The sequence below is a fragment of the Apaloderma vittatum genome, unplaced genomic scaffold, assembly GCF_000703405.1.
Source record: "Apaloderma vittatum isolate BGI_N311 unplaced genomic scaffold, ASM70340v1 scaffold2789, whole genome shotgun sequence".
Classification (NCBI taxonomy): Eukaryota; Metazoa; Chordata; class Aves; order Trogoniformes; family Trogonidae; genus Apaloderma; species Apaloderma vittatum.
In genome coordinates, this window is record NW_009734429.1 from 57,965 (window position 1) to 75,720 (window position 17,756).

The 17,756-nt window shown below is 39.2% G+C and overlaps 1 protein-coding gene across 1 annotated transcript in view; it reads left to right on the plus strand.

Moving 5' to 3' along the window:
• PRKDC (protein kinase, DNA-activated, catalytic polypeptide) overlaps positions 1 to 17,456 on the plus strand; it is a gene marked incomplete at both ends in the record, with an annotated part of 74,546 nt that extends 57,090 nt beyond the window's left edge. The window contains 15 exons of the mRNA XM_009876242.1: positions 1,100 to 1,279; positions 3,995 to 4,203; positions 4,646 to 4,784; positions 5,614 to 5,802; positions 6,322 to 6,546; positions 7,113 to 7,221; positions 7,908 to 8,019; positions 9,561 to 9,750; positions 10,870 to 11,044; positions 11,132 to 11,322; positions 12,807 to 12,987; positions 13,499 to 13,659; positions 15,163 to 15,374; positions 16,501 to 16,588; positions 17,313 to 17,456. Of these exons, the coding sequence (XP_009874544.1) occupies positions 1,100 to 1,279; positions 3,995 to 4,203; positions 4,646 to 4,784; positions 5,614 to 5,802; positions 6,322 to 6,546; positions 7,113 to 7,221; positions 7,908 to 8,019; positions 9,561 to 9,750; positions 10,870 to 11,044; positions 11,132 to 11,322; positions 12,807 to 12,987; positions 13,499 to 13,659; positions 15,163 to 15,374; positions 16,501 to 16,588; positions 17,313 to 17,456 (2,505 nt within the window). The remainder of the gene's footprint in view (positions 1 to 1,099; positions 1,280 to 3,994; positions 4,204 to 4,645; positions 4,785 to 5,613; positions 5,803 to 6,321; positions 6,547 to 7,112; positions 7,222 to 7,907; positions 8,020 to 9,560; positions 9,751 to 10,869; positions 11,045 to 11,131; positions 11,323 to 12,806; positions 12,988 to 13,498; positions 13,660 to 15,162; positions 15,375 to 16,500; positions 16,589 to 17,312) is intronic.
• Between the last annotated feature and the right edge of the window lie 300 nt (positions 17,457 to 17,756).

Below are 17,756 nucleotides of genomic sequence, written 5' to 3' on the forward strand. Positions count from 1 at the left end.
TGGGCAACTATTTTCAAGACTGATTTGTTGTTTGGTAGTCAACTGCTATGATATGCATTTAAAGAGTGTTTAGAGGGAGTGTTTCTCCTACCCCTGCACTGGTTCAGTGGTGAGAGAAGATGCCTTGTGGCTTGCCTCACCTGAGCAGTTGAGTTGAACACTGAGGACCTGAGACATCAGCTGTTGTCTGTTGCCTCTGAGTTCCATCCCCACTTCAGGCAGAGATTTACAGACATTATTGTAAAGAACATCTCACTGTACATCAACAAAATAGCCACTTTTATTCCGCATATGGCTATAGTGGAGTTGTAAATATACAAATGAAGCTACTGTGGCTAAAACTGGACTGGCTAAAACTCAGTAAAGCTGATCTGATATTCCTTTTCCTACCTGAGAGCAGTAGAAACTGTGGGCTGAATCTATCACATTCTACAGCATTTGGGAAGTCACACTCTTCCTGATTACCTTTGTATTTTAAGATCTTTTGATGATCCCTTATCTCTGTGTAAAGGGAGGAAGTAGCACACCCAAGAGTCATCTGAATAACATTAGATCAAGAGTTAAACCGAACTCCAGTCCCATGATAAGACCAGGATGCATGGGATTATGTTACACATACAAATGTGTTTCTGGGTTGAAAAAAATGCCTTTAAATCTCAAATGGAACTGTCTATCTGTATGCAGTCTCTTCTCCCTGCGTTAGCTGCCTCAGTGTTAGGTCCGGGTCTCATCACACATTGATATCTTTTGATTTTTCCTGAAAAAGTGGTGTCTGTAAAATGACATTAGGTGTCTGGTTCCTGTAATGGGAATTGCGAATATGTGAAAATTGTAAATTCCATCCTCTCCGGCAACACTCTGACCTGAAACCTATATTGTCTTGGAGTTTCTTCATGTAGAAGAAACAAGATGTGATCTGAATGGATAGTATGTAATTCCCAGCACGGGTGTGATGCACGTCAGGCTAATTATTCCACTCCCCAAAAGTGTCCACATAGGGATAAGGTACAGGGTAGGTCATAGCTCTTAATTTTATTTGTTAGTTTGTTGTGTCACAGCAAAATTCGGTTGCCTTATTGCTTTTTATTGTAATTTACAGAGAGATCCAACATTTGCCAAGCAACTTTTCAGCAGTTTGTTTGGTGGAATTTTTCATGAGGTAGAAAAATCTAAAACTCCTTCTGAGAAAAAAGCCATCATCCAGAAGCTGCTGAATTACTTCAATGATTTCCTGAGTATGAGCATGTCTTACTTTCCACCATTCATTGCATGCATCCAGGTAAATCCTACTATGTGTCATAAAAGTAACTGAATATCTGTCTTTGAATCTGTAATAAAACCAGTGGTAGTGAAGGTTAAATACTGTTGTTGAAATTTAGACAGAGATGACAGAGATAGAAAGAGAATCGTTATGCAAATGGGTTGCAAGTGACTCTTGTTAAGGTGAACAAGGTAGTTCGTGCCTCTGAAAGTGATTTTTTCAAGGTTTTTACTATTTCTGATCTATAGAGCTTCAGTCACTCTTTAAAGTTTTGTTATCAGTAACAAGAGACTTGATTTTAAATGAAAGCCATAAGAACAATCGAAAGGGTACGTGGGTGTCATGCGCTTATCTTCCTGTTTCTGGGAAGTGCTCACTGAGGAATACTTTGATGTCTTGAGCATATCAGTAGCTGTCAGACTGTTGGTCATTAGTGTCTTATTTATTTTTTCAAATGAGTCCGCTGAAGTAACTGGGGCACTCCAGTAATCTGGGGATTTTCAGTTATGAGGGAGAGACTCACTCCCACCAGAGGGTGAGTGGGTGCCCTGGAAAGGAAACACAAGCCTTTCTGCTAGAATATACTGACCTGGAGTAGGTTGTGAACTTCATCTTCTACCCCAGTTTTCAGAGAGTTAAAAAGTTATTTAATATTTCTTGTCAACTGTGTTGATTTTCATGTTACATTTGATTTGTAACTCTCAAAATAATCTTTTTTTGAGTGGCAGGTAATGGCTTCTTTTTGTTGTGGAAATTGAAATACCTTGTGACTGTAGATGTCATTCATAATATAGAAGAAATGTCTCTTTTGGACTAGCTTTTTAAATAGTGACACACTTTGCTTCTTAGTACTTGCATTTACACATCTGAAGAAATGTAACTTCTTGTTTACTTTTTTCTGTGCAGCTGCATAAAAGGTCGAATGCTTTGGGGATTTTTCTGGACTGTCTTGATCGTTTTTGAGCCAGCGTCTCACAATAGCTATCTGTTGATATTCTCTCTTGACACTGCATTTGTTGATTCTTTTGTCTTGATATTATTCTTTGTGTTGAATTATGCTGTCTGTTAGACCCTATTAATAACACTATGATGTTAGACTGGTTTTTTTTGTCTGAATGGATGTGAAATGAAGACTCAAAACATAGTATGTTAAAATTAGTCAAAACAAAATTAGGTCTTTTGAAGAGCAACAAGGCCATCTTGCTGCCATCCCCATTTAATAACAAAAGAACAGCAGCACAGGGCAAGCCCTAGCCTGTGTATTTGAGCCTCCTGCCTAACAGTGAGAGGATGTCTTTTGCCCAACAGGGAATAAATAGAGTTCACACCGAGCAGGAGACAGAGCTGGGAGAGGGTGAGCAAGAGCACACAGTGCAGAGGCTGTCATTTGGCTCACAAAGGCTGTCCTAATGGCTCGACCATTTGGAAATAAGCTTCTGTTTCCTATATACCGACAGTATAATAAATACTGGCTTGTTTCAGGAAGGCTTCCTGCTTCACTGCTCTTTCCATCTGGCTGTTTGGCTTTCTAGTCTTCTACAGGTTCAAATCGCATCAGGAGAATAACTTGGCAATGAAAAGAGCTGATTTTCTCTACAGGTATAATCTTAAAATTGACTCTGAGACTCTGGGATTAGCTTTCAGGACAGACTAAAAAGCAGCTGAAGTACTAATAAGTTAACTCCATGACAAAGAATAACATAGACTTCACAGAGATACCTGGCCTCTGCAGAATATATATTTGCCTTTTAAGTATTTTCAGGCCAGCTTGGGTGCCATTTGTCCTAATCTTTGAATATGTGATACAAGTAAAGACAGAACACATTGCATACAGAGCAAGGAACAGTCCCTCTGCTTTCAGAATATGAGTGATCAAATAGTCACCAAAATGCACTAATTAGAAAGATATTCTCCTTTGATATGGGACAATGTTAATTGTGAATTTGGGAGGGTATTCATTCTCTGTACATACTGTTATATTTCCACTGTTCTTAGACTTTTTCTCTCTGCTGAGAAAGAGCTATTGGTCCTACCTTAGCAAAGCTTTTCTGATGTTTTAGGTTGTGCTGTTGACACTGTGCTCCTGATGTAACCCCTAAAACTTGGTGATCAAGGAGTGTCCCTGTACATAGGAGTGTCTGGAGCACATGTGCAGCTTTGACAGAAACTATTAGCTGTAATTGCCTGAATAGCAGGTGAAGCATATGCCAACAGCTTATTTGCATCCACCTCATCTGTAACTCAGGAAGCTACGAGAAGCTGTTCTTTTTCTTTTTTATTGAGTACAAGTTTATTGGTGTGAGAATCTCAACTATACAAACTGCACAATGACCTTGCTTATGCCAGATGCCTGTTCTGCAGATTTTGAGGTGGTTGCCGTTTATCAAACAAGTATAGTTTGGTGGTTCTCACAATCTCCTGTTGCAATTTCCAAACAGTGATTTTATTTTTTTTTTGTCACTTAGTATTCTTAAACATACTGTATTGCAAGAATCAAACTTTAATTTTTGTCCTAAAACTCAGTGCTGTGACAGTTTCATTCCATCTAAAGAGCAACAGCACAGAAGGAAAACATTCCAGTTTTCCCAGAGTTGGGATCTTGTGAAGATTTAATGGCTTATTTCCAAAGCTTGCACTGTAAGAAAGGGGTACCAAATAGGTGATCTGTAAAAGGTAACTATCAGCGTAATTTTAGACCAAGTTAGACACCTGTTGTTTTGTTTTATTGTATAGGAAATGAGTTACCAGCACAGAGAGCTCCTAGAACTGGATTCAGCTAATGTCAGCGCGAGCTGCCTTGCGAGTTTACAGCAGCCCGTGGGCATCCTTCTGCTGGAGCACGCCCTGATGGCTCTGTCCCCGGCAGAGGAGCCACCGTCCAAGCGGATGCGCGGGAGGACAGAGCTTCCCCGAGATGTGATCAGATGGATTGAGCTTGCTAAGTAAATTCTTATTTGAGACAATTTACTCCCATTTAGGTTTCCCTTGTGAAGAACTCTGCCTTCATGGCTTATGGGTTTTCTTTTTTCAGTCTTTCCCTCCCTTAGAATTAGATATGCTTTTAATTTCTTGTCAGTTAATTACTGTCTTTCAGTTAGACTTAACAGCTGTGCACTCTGATGATGCATTCAGACTGCTGAAAACATCTTGTTCGTAGCTTTTCAACTGCAGGAGTTTTCACAGTTCTGGTATTACCCTACAAGATGAAGTATATCTAGTTAAATACATATTTATGATCTTATTTAAGAAATATTTTTTAAAATATGCTATTACAAGGCAGTAGTACTACTGCTTATTAAATTATTATTGTTTTAAACAGCTTGGTTTTGCATTGGTATAGTTCTGTTCAACTAATTAAAAGATTTCCCTTTTCAATTTTACCAGGCTCTACAGATCTCTTGGAGATTATGATGTCCTTCGTGGCATTTTCAGTGGTAAGATTGGCACTAAGGAAATTACACAGAAAGCATTGTTGGCAGAAGCAAGGAGTGATTATGCTGAAGCAGCTAAATACTATGATGAGGTAAAATGGCAACAGGATTGGGTTTTTATAAGTCTCTTGTGACTTAAAACCAATAAGCCAAAATTAAACATTTTGAGAAGCAGCGTATTGTTTACAGTGGCCTTGTGTTTTGTTTGATTGGTAATTCGGTTTGTAGAGACATGGGAGCAGATAAGCAGTCATAACAGAGCAGTAAGATACATTTTACTGTTTTTTACAGAGCTTCACATGTGCAATCGCCTAGGCAGACAAGTAAAACACCGGGGGTGCACTGCCACCTCAAGAGAGCAAACTGCATGTGTTCATGACAAAGAAAATCTGAGTTATAGTGGGTAAAAATGAAGAAGTATCTCTTTGACTTTCTTCCAAAGCATTTGCTCTTTAAAAATGTGAATTTACTAAAGATGCTACCTGATATAAGTTTATATGTAAATACTGACAAGCTTGACTTTTTTGTGTTTAATGTTTTTATCATGTTCTGGTAAATGGACAGATATTTTTATGAGACAATGAATTATGACTAAGTTTCATAGAACAGAATCATAGAATCATAGAGTGGCTTAGGTTGGAAGGGACCCTACAGGCCATCTAATCCAACCTCCCTGCCATGGGCAGGGACACCCCTCAACTAGACCAGGATACTCAAGGCCTTATCAAACCTGGCCTTGAACACCTCCAGGCAGGGAGCATCCATAGCTTCTCTGGACAATTTGCTCCAGAGTCTTGCCACCCTCGTACTGAAGATGTTTTTCCTGAGATCCAATCTAAATCTATTTTCCGATGACTTAGAATTGAAACCAGTGTTAGATTCCAGCTGAGAACCTTCCTCCCCCTCAAATTCATTCCCTAGGCACTCTCTAAAGAAGACTGGCAAGATGGAGAGCCAACAGAAGCGGAGAAGGACTTCTGGGAACTTGCATCTCTGGAATGCTATGACCACCTCACAGAGTGGAAGTCTCTGGAGTATTGTGCTACCATTAATATTGATAGTGGAAAGCCTCCAGACCTAAGCAAAACGTGGACTGATCCATTTTTTCAGGTTTTTAGAAATCACTTCATTGATACTGTACTGTTTTTATCTTTGCAGGGATATCCTACAGTAATGTGACTGTGGGTGGAAATCAATTGCATTATTTGGGTTACTTTATTATGGAAATTAGCAGAGTCTGATACATAAAATAGTTGAAGCAATTACTTCTGCTGGTTTTATGATGTTTAATTTTTAGACTCAGTCTATGACTGCTCATGTAGGACCAGCTTTATCACCATCTTTTTCTTCTTGCAGTGTTTTTCTTGCTTTTATCAGTTTTATTTGGTTTATATTTTAAGAGTTACCAAACCACTGTTTTTGAAACTGGTAGAATTTGCTAACAACTTGTTGAGCCTATCAGAAAAGGCTGCTGTGATTTGTTGGCAAATTGGAGTTTGTCTAAAGGGAAAACTTATCCAAGAACCGTTCAAGATATTCTTATATTTATTTGATCTGCCACTAATAACAAAAAAAACTATCATCTAATATTCTATTCCTAGAAATAAAGACCTTATTTTCACCTTGTAGGAGACCTATCTGCCCTATATAATACGCAGTAAGTTGAAGTTACTGCTCAGTGGGGAAAATGACCAGACTTTGCTAACTTTTATTGATGAGGCGATGAAGACAGAGCAGAAGAAAGCCATTATAGAAATGCATTACAGCCAAGAGCTTAGTCTCCTTTACATCCTGCAAGATGATTTTGACAGAGCCAAATATTACATAAGCAATAGCTTGCAGATCTTCATGCAGGTAAGAGTCTTTGCTATCACTGGTCAGATTTTTCTGTGTAAACTCATGGAACAGTGAAACCATTGGTGCTGTTATTGATGCTAGATTATACTCTGGAGAAAAACACTTGCCCAAATACAGTGAAATCTGGGTGCTTTCCAATGATAGGAAAAAACTTTGAATTCACTGCTTATAATGACAAGAGGTGAGCCAGCCAGTGGAGAGCACCCTCCTATTTTCATGTTTTATTTTGTTGATTTCATCTCTTAGAAATTTTTCAGAGTAACTGTCTGTGCAGATTAATAGCCGTTTTATTTCATTCATCTTTTCAGAAATCTCTTGTCCCCAGAATGAACTTGAAAAGAGAGTATCCTAAAACCTAGGATAGGAATTGCAGCTAGATTGTGCCTCTATGCTTTCCAAAAACAGAGTTGCTGTCAGATTACAGACTATTAAATTACTTGTAAAAGGTTGGATTATAGAGCATGATATATAGCCACGTAGTATCAGTTGTTTGTAGAGCACTGAGTAGAATCATGCAGTAAATTCCATATATGAAATCTTTCATTGTCTCACTTTCTTTTCAGAGCTATTCCAGTATTGATACTTTGTTATATCAAAGTCGAATGACCAAACTGCAGTCCATACAAGCTTTGACAGAAATACAGGATTTCATCAATTTTATGACCAAGAGAAGTAAAGATTTTTTTTTCTTAAGTGATTTGCCTTTCATGTGTTAACTAATTATGGTTTGCTGAACTTCGAATTTCTGTTTCCACTGAACTTTAACTTCCACTTTAACTGTTGAAAGGAGCGTAGATCTGGAAGTGTCTTCTTGACAGTTAAAACTACTGCAGTTGTGTAAGATAGGCTTGAAGATAATTCTGTGTTCCATTGCAAAGTTTTATTTTTCTAGCTATGGTGATAAGAGTTAAGTATTGCTTTTAAAAGTGTAATTAATAGTTTTAAACTAAGATTTTTGTTGTGGTGACTTTTGATAGCAAATAGTGGTTAGCAGCGATAAAAAGTGAGTGTGGTATATAATTTATAGCTACTGTGGTAGGCATGAAATACAAATTTATGTGTGTAAACCAAATTATATATTAAATTTAATTAACAGTTCCACTATATTGTAGCATATTCCTATATGGAAAGGTGCCTACTGGTGATCGCTGGATACATAGATATCCTTACTGAATCTCCCATGTTTCAGCAATAAACAAAAGCAGTATGATCACCATGTAGTGTATTTAATGCAAGCACAGAAATGCAAGTGGATTATTCTGTTGCAGTTTTCTGGTTTACATGTTAGACTGCAGTTTAGACCTTTTTCGCGCTGCTTGGATTTAGCTACATTTAAAATATTCTTAATTGATTTCTAGGTAACTTAGCTTCACAGGCCTCCCTTAAGAGACTTCTCAGAATTTGGACAAGCAGATATCCAGATGCTAAACTGGATCCTATGAACATCTGGGATGATATCATTACCAATCGGTAAAATTACATTCTTGGGTTAGCTTTAGTTCTGTCTGCTTATTGAGTTCTAAGAGGTGCTTTTTCTAATGCTGCTTGTTTTCATATGGGGGGGTGGTTTGCTGATCCAGTGTGTATTAATGTTGTAGTAGCTTTATCAGTGTAACTGTTTTTCATGTGACTTAAGCTTGTGGTGAGGAGCATAAGGAGGTTGAGAAATAACCAAGGAACAAGCTATATTTTGATGGGGAAAAATTACTGTTAGTTTAGGTATTTTCTTGAATCAGTGATTACATGCACTGTGCAAGCTAGCCCACTTCAGCAACCCTTACAGGCATCCACTTGTAATTGAGCAGGTTAGCTGCGTTCAGCTCAATGAAACACCACCCAAAAGGCCAGACTGTTATGGATAAAGATACTTGCCTACGCTGTAGCCAGTTGCAAAGTTAGGGAGTGTACAAAATAAGCCCAACCCTGTCACTATCAGTGGTTACATGTTTATAGGAAAGTTAATGATCAGTGCTGTAATTAGGGACTTCTGCTCTGCAACTGTTGCTAGAAAGAACAAAGACTCTCTGGAGACTCCTTTGGATTAGCTCAGAAGAAGCTGGAATGTTTCTTCTAATTTGAGAGTTTTCTGTCCTCCCTGTGGCATCTGTGTTCATCACAATCCGTTCTTCCAGTGGAAATCTAGATTCTTTTTCCTTTCCTGGGGGACTTCTTCAACAGCCCTGCTGATACCCACTGTGCTCTGTAATTTAATTTTTATCTCTTGGTGTCAGGAAAGCATGGATATGCAATTGCTTATTGCAGTTAAATATTAGGCAGAATACATGGTAAGGCTTTACTCCTTTACAAAGTCTCAAAACATTTATGACTTGAGGGGTTGTCAGTGTCTTAATCCCATTTATTTCATCTTACATTAGTGATAAAGGATATGCCAAGTCCCACTCCAGACTGCAGTGCTGTTCTCTACATTGAATAATAATGTACATAATCAGAGATGCTATTAAATTCAGTAGGACTCATTGTAGAATGAAAAGGATTTAGTATTGATTCGTGGCAATTCCCTTTCCAAAGTTGACTGTGGTTGCTTGTCTTCTCTGCAACACAGATTTCAATGTTTACATGTGTTGGTGTGATACACATTTGAATTGCAGGTTGACATAAAATACAGCCTGGCACACTGTAAAATGGAAACTTCTGTTTGTTTGCACTTCTGTCAAGTTGGAATGCAAGTTGTGACTTGGCAAACTTAAAGGTTGTAGCTACGGTTTTAAAAGAACAAACTATCAAAAAACCCAGTCTATTCTGGATGTTTTCTAGTACTTAATCTCATCAGTTCAAGATCCTGGAATGCTCTCAAGGTCATCTTGTCCCTGGGTACGACTTTCGAGACTGGTGACTACTCTGGAGCTAGACTTTAGCCCTGGCTAGGGGTCATGGCTCTAGCTTGCCATTTTTTCTTAGCTTTGTTCACTGTCAGGCAGATCAACGCTTTTGAATGTTTGTTCCCTTGGATGCACACCGGAGTGATCTGTACTCCTGTTGTCATTGTGCAGGTGTTTCTTTCTTGACAAACTGCAGGAGAAACTTTTCTGTGATCAAGCCAATGATAGCATGGAGGTGGATGAAGAACACGGTACTGGTGACCAAATGGAAGTGGATCAAGAGGGTGAAGACATCTGCTCAATGATTAAAAGCTGCAAATTTAACATGAAAATTAAAATGATAGAAAGTGCCAGGAAACAGGTGACTGTACTGTCTGATAGCTTCCTGTTTTGTCAGAAATACATAGGAACTACAGCTGGATAACACCTTAGGTGATCTTGGGCACTTTTTTGCCAGGGCAGACCTTTTCTCTTTTTGACTTGCTGTCCAGGACATTTGGAAAGCTCAAGGAAGTCAGTTCCACAGCAAAAGAAAACAAATGAATAAACGTTAATTACAAACTTGATGGTAATTTGTCATTACTGGAAATGTGCCTGAAGGCCCCTTTGATCCACAGATGGTTTCTGACACTTTAAAGAGCAGATAAATAAAGTGTCTGAAATGCTTCAGTCTTTAGTGGAAGGGATGCTTGCAACCAAACATTATGCTTTCTCATTTACAAATAATATGTTCTGTACAAGAAAAAAAATCAAATTCATATTGAATCAATATAATTTACTTCTGTTAGTAATGATGAAACTTTTTGATATTATTATTTTTTACTGTTTTCATTAATGCTATTAGGTTAACACTTACATAAAAAACTAAAACTAAGTGACTAGGAATTTTGTTTGGGATCAGGCTGTTAAAATGACTGAAACATAGCCTTCTTTGATGATGGGCCTTTGGTGTTTCAAGCTTGAGACAAGATGAATAATATTTAAGTCAAGATCTCCCTCACCTGAGATGCTGGAGAAATCTGCAATCAGTGACAAGAGTTTATTTTAATTACTGTAATAACCAAATATAATGTTAGGGTTATGTTGACTATACACTCATATTTTATGAAAAATACGATTTCCTTTAATGTTACTTGTATAAAACTTTTCTTCAAAATACAAACATAAGCGATTTGCTTAATGATATTATAAACCAAGTTACATTCTCAATATGTGTTTATACTGCAGAACAGTTAATGCCTGTTTAGTCATGCAGATAGAATTATTTCAAATTCCTCAGTCAAACCTCCATTCTTTTCTTTTTCTTTTCAAATTTCGCCATTAGCACAAATCTTGTTTTGAATATGAGACCTGACAAGCAGTGGACCTCTCTTCTTTACTTGTATTACCTAAATCTGCTCATCCTTTAATTTGATTGCAGAAAAGTTTTAGGTCCTTTTCAGTTATATTATCTGAAAATTCTGTCTTAATCTGAATACAGAACAGCTTCTCAGTTGCCAAGAAACTTCTGAAAGACCTGCACAAAGAAACCAAAACGAGGGAAGACTGGCTGGTGAGGTGGAATTACGCCTATTGCCGCTTTATGCATAGTTGCAGCCGGAACCAGAGCTGTCCTGAACGCCTGCTCTCAGTGCTAAAAACCATCTCTCTCCTTGGTAACAGCCTTCTTTTTACTTCACATTGTTTATTATACACAGCTGCTTTGTTGTCAAATTACCAGCTTCATTTTTTAATTCCAACAGAAGATACCAAATCTGACTACCTTAGCAAGAGCATAATGATCTTCCGAAACCAGTATCTCCTTCTGGGTAGCACGTACCACATCATGGCTAATGCTCTTAGTCAGGATCCAAGATGCCTTGAACAAATCGAGGAAAGCAAGGCTGAAAAAGTATCAGTCCTGTCAGGAGAAAGTCTTGAGAGTCCTGAAAAGGTAAATGAGAGGGGAAAGGGCAAAAATAATTTATGGTTGCTGTTTATTTCTAGGTTTTGCTGTCCTGGATTTCTGGACCACTGTAGCCTTTTTAACTGGGAGAGTGCTCTTGTGTTTCTCTGTTCCTGCGTTTTGTGTGGAGGAGAAAGACATGGTCTTAAGACCTGCATGCACAGTGGCAAGACAAGGCTTGGGAACATGATGCTCAAAGAATTTCATTAAGAGATCTTTATAATGTTGATAGTGATACCGATACGCTTATTTTACCTGAATGATTCTAGTGATAATGGGGAGAGGGGTTTTTGAGACAGAAATATGCAGGTCATCCTTGCCTATTTTGGGATGATGTGTATTTGAAGAATACGGTGACAGACTGTGTGCTGCATCTGAAATCACTTACGCTGTCAGTTGTACTAGGAACTGTGTCACTGAATTGTCTGTTCAATTTAAAGTACCGCTGCTGACCCTTAGATATGGACCATATCAGTATAAAACAGCAAAACATTATTCTTAATTTGTGTTTTTATGGTTGTTAAAAAAAAAGCAGATAATAAAGAAATTCCTGCAGAAAAAGATGGTAAATTTTCGATTGTTTATAAACTTGAGCAAAAACTTCAGCTTCTTTTATTAGCAAATTACTAAGAGCATTCCTCTTAAATCTAAAAGATGAGCATAAAAGTTCTTCTATGTCAGATGAGCCAGACCAAGACACCAGCTATTTCTATGAGATTAAGAAACTTAGCCTTATTTTAGCTTAGTACTAAGCGGTACTCTGACCCTGGTAGTTTCCCCTCTACCTACCTGAAATCCAAACTATTTAAATTCACTTAGAGTGTTTTTCAGATGTTCCAACTTTTTCTGCAGGAACTTCGTCTATTGTTTAATAACTACAATAGCTGCAATGTCTGAGGTTGATAAGCTTGTTAGCAATATGAGAACGTATGTACTTGGTTTATAAACATTCAATTGTAAAGGTTCTTATCAAATCCTTCCTTGCATGAGCTGCATTAGAAACGTGATTAATGCGATTATCTTTATAACAGAGGAAAAGACATCAGATTTGAAATAGTTTGCATGCTTTTTTAACACAAATTTTAAGTATAGGTGTTATGCAGATGTTGCTGATATGTCTCAATAGGAAAAATAACTTTATTTATGTTTTCTCTTAACTGCAAAAACTCTACTAAAATTACCTTTTTTGCCGTTCTAAAAATTCCATATAATGTGTTCAAAGAGCAATTTATGTTAAATCTGTGTTTTATATTCTTCCACTGAAAGTTACGGAAATGAAAAGTCTGGAAATTACTGCTAGAAATAACATCCTAATTTTTTTTCCTTTTGATCAGCTGCCCAAAACATCTAATATAGCTAAAGTTCTGTCTCCTCAAGATTTGCAGCCAAGCTCTGGTTTCAGAAAGAATTGTTGAATGCCACTTGCTAACGTGTCGTTTGGGTTTTTTTCCCCTCTTGTGGGTGAATTTCAGGTATTAGCGGCTCTGAACAAGAAGGCTTTTCAGTGTTTCAGCAGTGCCGCGAGGAAGTCCGAAGAGGAGGTGCAGTCTCATTCCATGGAACACGTGGATGTGCTGGGAGTTACCGAAGCCTACATGACTTTGGTCAATTTCTGTGACCACCATCTGCGCAGGGAAGAGGAAGGCTGCCTTGGTTAGTCAGGTTTACTCCTAAGAGCCCGAGGCAGATTTATCTTTGTTACACGAGCTTTTGTGATACCCAGGAGATCTCTCTGAGAACCACAGCTTGCGTTTAAATGGAACAGTTTGTCCTCCAGTTCAACAGTGTTTTTATTCCTCCCCCCCCACACTATTACTGCTAACTAGTGAATCGCTCGTAGTCTCCCTCTCACTTGTGAGAAATGTGTCACATCCAGCAGATGCTTCCCTTGTTCCTTCCCAGACCACAGCAGTGCTGTATTTAAAGCAGCCAAGATACCAGCGGTGATGCAGCTTCCTGATAAAGCTAATCCTTACAGTCCCCCAAGTACATGTGTTGCAGATGTGTGCAGTTCAAACAGATGGGAAGGAGAACAAAGTAAAAACACAAAATACACTGAGAGGAAAAAAAAATACTGAATTGTAAAGATGAATGTTCCAGATGATCAAAGACATGGAACAAGTGATGGTGTTTCTGATAATTCTTGTTTAATGTCTGTTGGCAGAAATTAACACTGCAGATCTGCAGCTATTCCCAGCTATTGTGGTGGAGAAAATGATAAAAGCTTTAAAACTGAACTCCAGAGAAGCCAGGCTGAGATTTCCTAGACTGCTGCAAATAATTGAAAGATATCCAGCAGAGACATTGGGTCTAGTGACACGAGAGGTTAGTTGCTTCCATTTTCCTGGCAGCGCATGTTGCTATAAATCTAATTTAAAAGGGGGGGGTGGAGGTTGGATGGATAGAGAGGTTAGACTGGTAAGTTGTGCTTCAGGTAAATCAGATAAATTTTATCCCATCATTGTTCCTTGTCTCTTCTCTAACTTGCCAAGTCTAATTCATATGGACAGAAAGTTTTTTCTTAAAAGTTTAACTTTTTTAATCATTATTCTGATTCCAAATGTCAATTAGAGAGCTCCTGAAGAAAAACTATATTGTGGTTTGTTTGGGTTTTTTTCCTTCGGAACAATCAAAGTTGAGCTGATAAAGGTGGTTAGTATTGGGGTGAGGAACATAGCTTATTCCTATAGGCTGAGTTTCCTGTATGCAGGAAGCCAGCAGCTTTTCCAGACTTGTTTTCCACGTCTCCCACCTCTCCCTGTCCTGCTTCACTTCAGAGATTACTGTGGTTTCTTCCTCCGTTCTGCGACCGGTCCCTCTGTTGCCGTCGTGTGGCAGGGTGCCGCGAGCCTCGCTGCCTTCCCTGCTCTTGTGGGACAGATAAGCGGAGGACTCTTCTCTGACTCATGCCTGCTCCTGCCTTGGCCTGCCCGACTTCCCGAGCCCGTGACATTGTGCTGGTGCCCGCAGAAGGCCAAGCCCTGTCAGAGGAGGAACCCAAGAGAGATGCAAACACAGCTTAGTTATCCAAAGAAACTGAGAAAGTAGCAAAAAACGTCTGAGGTGCGCAGGGTGTGGCCACAGTGAAACTCTGACGGTTCAAACAGAACCTGACACCTAGTTCATCTGGCAAATCTCATCCAGAAAATGAGTTCTTTGTCCTCTCCTCTGTCTTTCTGTGAGATAAATACTGACAATGCAATCTTAAACTTCATTAAAAAAGTGGGAAGGGATGAGACTGAAGGAAAGGAGTCAAGAGACTGACCTCTGGCTATCACAAGAAAATAGGTTGTGGTACTGCTTTCAATGGTGATACAGTTTTTGCAAGGAAGTGAGCATGAAGTATATGGGGGGAGTGCTTTGCCGAAATTAGTATCTGCAGCAAACCCAAACCTGTTTAAAGTTGAAAGAAGGGCAAAACTGTGGTAGGAGTTCCAGTGTTTCCCCTTCCTGGCATTTTTTTGCTCCAATCAAGACTTCAACACCAATGGTGTTTGAACTGTCCCTTCAGATTTTTGAGTTGTTTGTATTTATTGTATTGCATCCAGAAAAAAGAAAGCAAAACACAATTTTGACTATAAAACCTCATCTTGGATCAGCAAACTGCAAATCTTTATAATGGAAAACCTGTTAAGCCGCAGAAGTGGTGGTGGCAGTAGTAATAATAATAGTAATAGTGATAGTAATGAAATCTCTGTTTCACGCTTTCTATTTCCTTTCCATGTGTTTCTGTCTGTCAGGCTGGGCCACGGAGCTGTTTTGTTTGTTTGCCATGTTTGGTGTTTTTGAGGAGGACTGAAATTGAAAGCAATATCTGTGTTTTTACAGCTTTCTTCGGTTCCCTGTTGGCAGTTCATCGGTTGGATCAGCCAGATGATGGCACTACTTGACAAGAATGAAGCTATAGCCGTGCAACATACTGTTGAAGAGATCGCAAATACCTATCCCCAGGCAATCGTCTACCCTTTCATGATCAGCAGTGAAAGCTACTGTTTCAAAGATACTGCAGCTGGTTGTAAGAACAAGGAGTTTGTAGAAAGGTGACTTTGCAATCAGAGTAGCTCTTTTGTATGTTTTTTATTCAGGAGTGGAGAGATTTATTTATTTTTCCTAAACAAACTCTTTTCTTTAAGGGGCATGGGAAACGTTAGAGGGTATTCCCATGCACAATGTGTTTTCATTTAGAAGCACAGGGAAAACTGATACATAAGCTCTCTTAGTATTGGACACGCTCAGGTTGGTGGCCTGAGTACTTTCTGAAGTGTTAAGTACATACAGTCCCCAGGGTGTGGGAAGTTAAAATTTTTCAAAGATAAACCAAAAAGTCCCAGAGAGGCAAACCCTTTCTCCTTGTAGTTCTGTGGTAGTCAAAGTTGCTTCTTCCTTCTGCTCTGCTGAGATAGAAGGGAAATCTGGTGCATAATTAAGCTCTTACTGTAGTAGACTTCACAGCAGTAAGAGCCAGTATCCATCAGAGATGAAGGTGAGGCTTACTTGGACATTACAATCTTTCTAAAACCAAGAGAAAGAAGATGCGTTTAGATAGAATAGATGCACCTAGGAGACTTCAGAGAGGGACACTGAAATGGATGCACATTATCTTGGGGAATGATAGCTCTTGGTTGTGTTCCTCTCTGCTTATTCAGTGTGCAGCATGCCCCTGCCTCTACAAGCCCTCCCTTGCCCATTTTGCCATGCAATAAAACCGGAGTTAGTCTCCAGACAAAAGTCACACAGTGCTGTAGAACCACTAATAGAATTGTAGGTGTCTTTTTGCCTTCTTTCCTAATCTCTGATACAGGTGCTGAATTTCTTTGCTTAAAATAAGAAGATAAAGTCTTGTGCTTCACAAACTGTGTCACCCTTCAATAGCTGTCTGATTAATGCCCATTTCTGTTGCAAGTATTCTTTCCACTCCCCCACCAAGCTCCTATTTTCATAGTGAAACATCTAATTAAAAAATTGGGAGCTGCACGGTAGGGACGGTCAATATATTAACAGTCATGCAACTGAAAAGGTAATTCTGAGGGAGTCCTGCCTACCTATCCCTCTATTATTTTAACAGATTCTTGAATATAATAAGCAATCTGGATCAGTGTTTATCCTCAGGCTAGGTGGTGATGGTAGTTCCTGTTGCGTTGCGATGTGCTATTTTTTCTGTTAAAGGATCAAGAATAAATTGGACAGAGGAGGAGTAGTTGAAGATTTTGTTCGTTCCCTGGAGCAGCTCTCTAATCCCGTAATGCTTTTTAAGGTAAAGTGGTTTTTGTTGGTGGGGTTTTTTTTATCTCATACCCCTCAATCCCCTTCCCCTTCATTCCTCACCCTCTGTTTAGGAAAGAGGGTGCTCGGTGCAGCCTGACACAGTTCGGTTGACACCACAGCAGCAAGAAGAGGTTCAAGCCAGAATCAACTCGTGATGTTGGGGTGCTGGCAGCAGCTTTCACTGGTGATGGTCTCCCTCTCTTTGCCAGCTGACTGTTTGGCACAGGCAGTTCTCAGCTTTCTCCTTGAGGGTCCCTGCCCTGCCCTGCCCTGCTCTGGAGTCAGTCTTCCTTAATCGTTCTGAAACTGTTACAGAATTATCGTTTGTGGCCATCTCTAATTTCTGGCTACTCATGTTCTTATGCCCTTTCCCTGCTCTCTGCTGGGCTTCTCTATGTTCTTTCTGACTCTGTTGTTCAAAGGAGTCTCATCTCATGTTTGGTACCACTCCTGCATCCACAGAGGCTTTCTTAGTTTGTGCTAGACACTATGCTAGTAAACGTAATTATCTTGTTAAAGTAGAAATACTTTATTGAGAGACAGTATGAAAGGAAAATATTTTCATAGCCTTTTTATTGCTCTTCTGGTTGTCAAAAGACACATTAATTGACTATTAGTAAATACAGTAACCCAAATGCAATCTGAGCAGATTACTGAAAAGCAAAGGTCAGTAAACTTTTACTCAATACTCATCTGTTGCATTCTGTTTGCAGGATTGGGTCGAGGATGTCAGAAACGAGTTGGTAAAGTCTCAGAGAAATAAAAATAAGCTTAAGGAAATGTATGAAGGAATGTACAAGAATTTGGGAAATTTGGAGGCTCCTGGACTTGGATTGGTGAGGAAAAGATTTATTCAGGTATGTGTGATTACTGAGTAGAGTCGGCATTGTGTGCTTTTCTAGAAGGCAGTGAGAAGTCAAAAGCTGAATCACAGCTTGTACATGTGCTGCAGGACTTGATGAGACAAGAGATCAGGTCAGGAGTAGAAGACTGGGATTTCTTTGCTAGAATCTGTGGACTTCTTATAGTTCAATTTCCACTTTTGATGGCCCTGCAGGACAAAATGTTCCCTCTTACTCAGCTTCTGCCTCCCCTGTCCTGCACACTGCCAGGTTCTCAGGGCCTGGGACTCTCTGACCACCCATGAACCTACACAG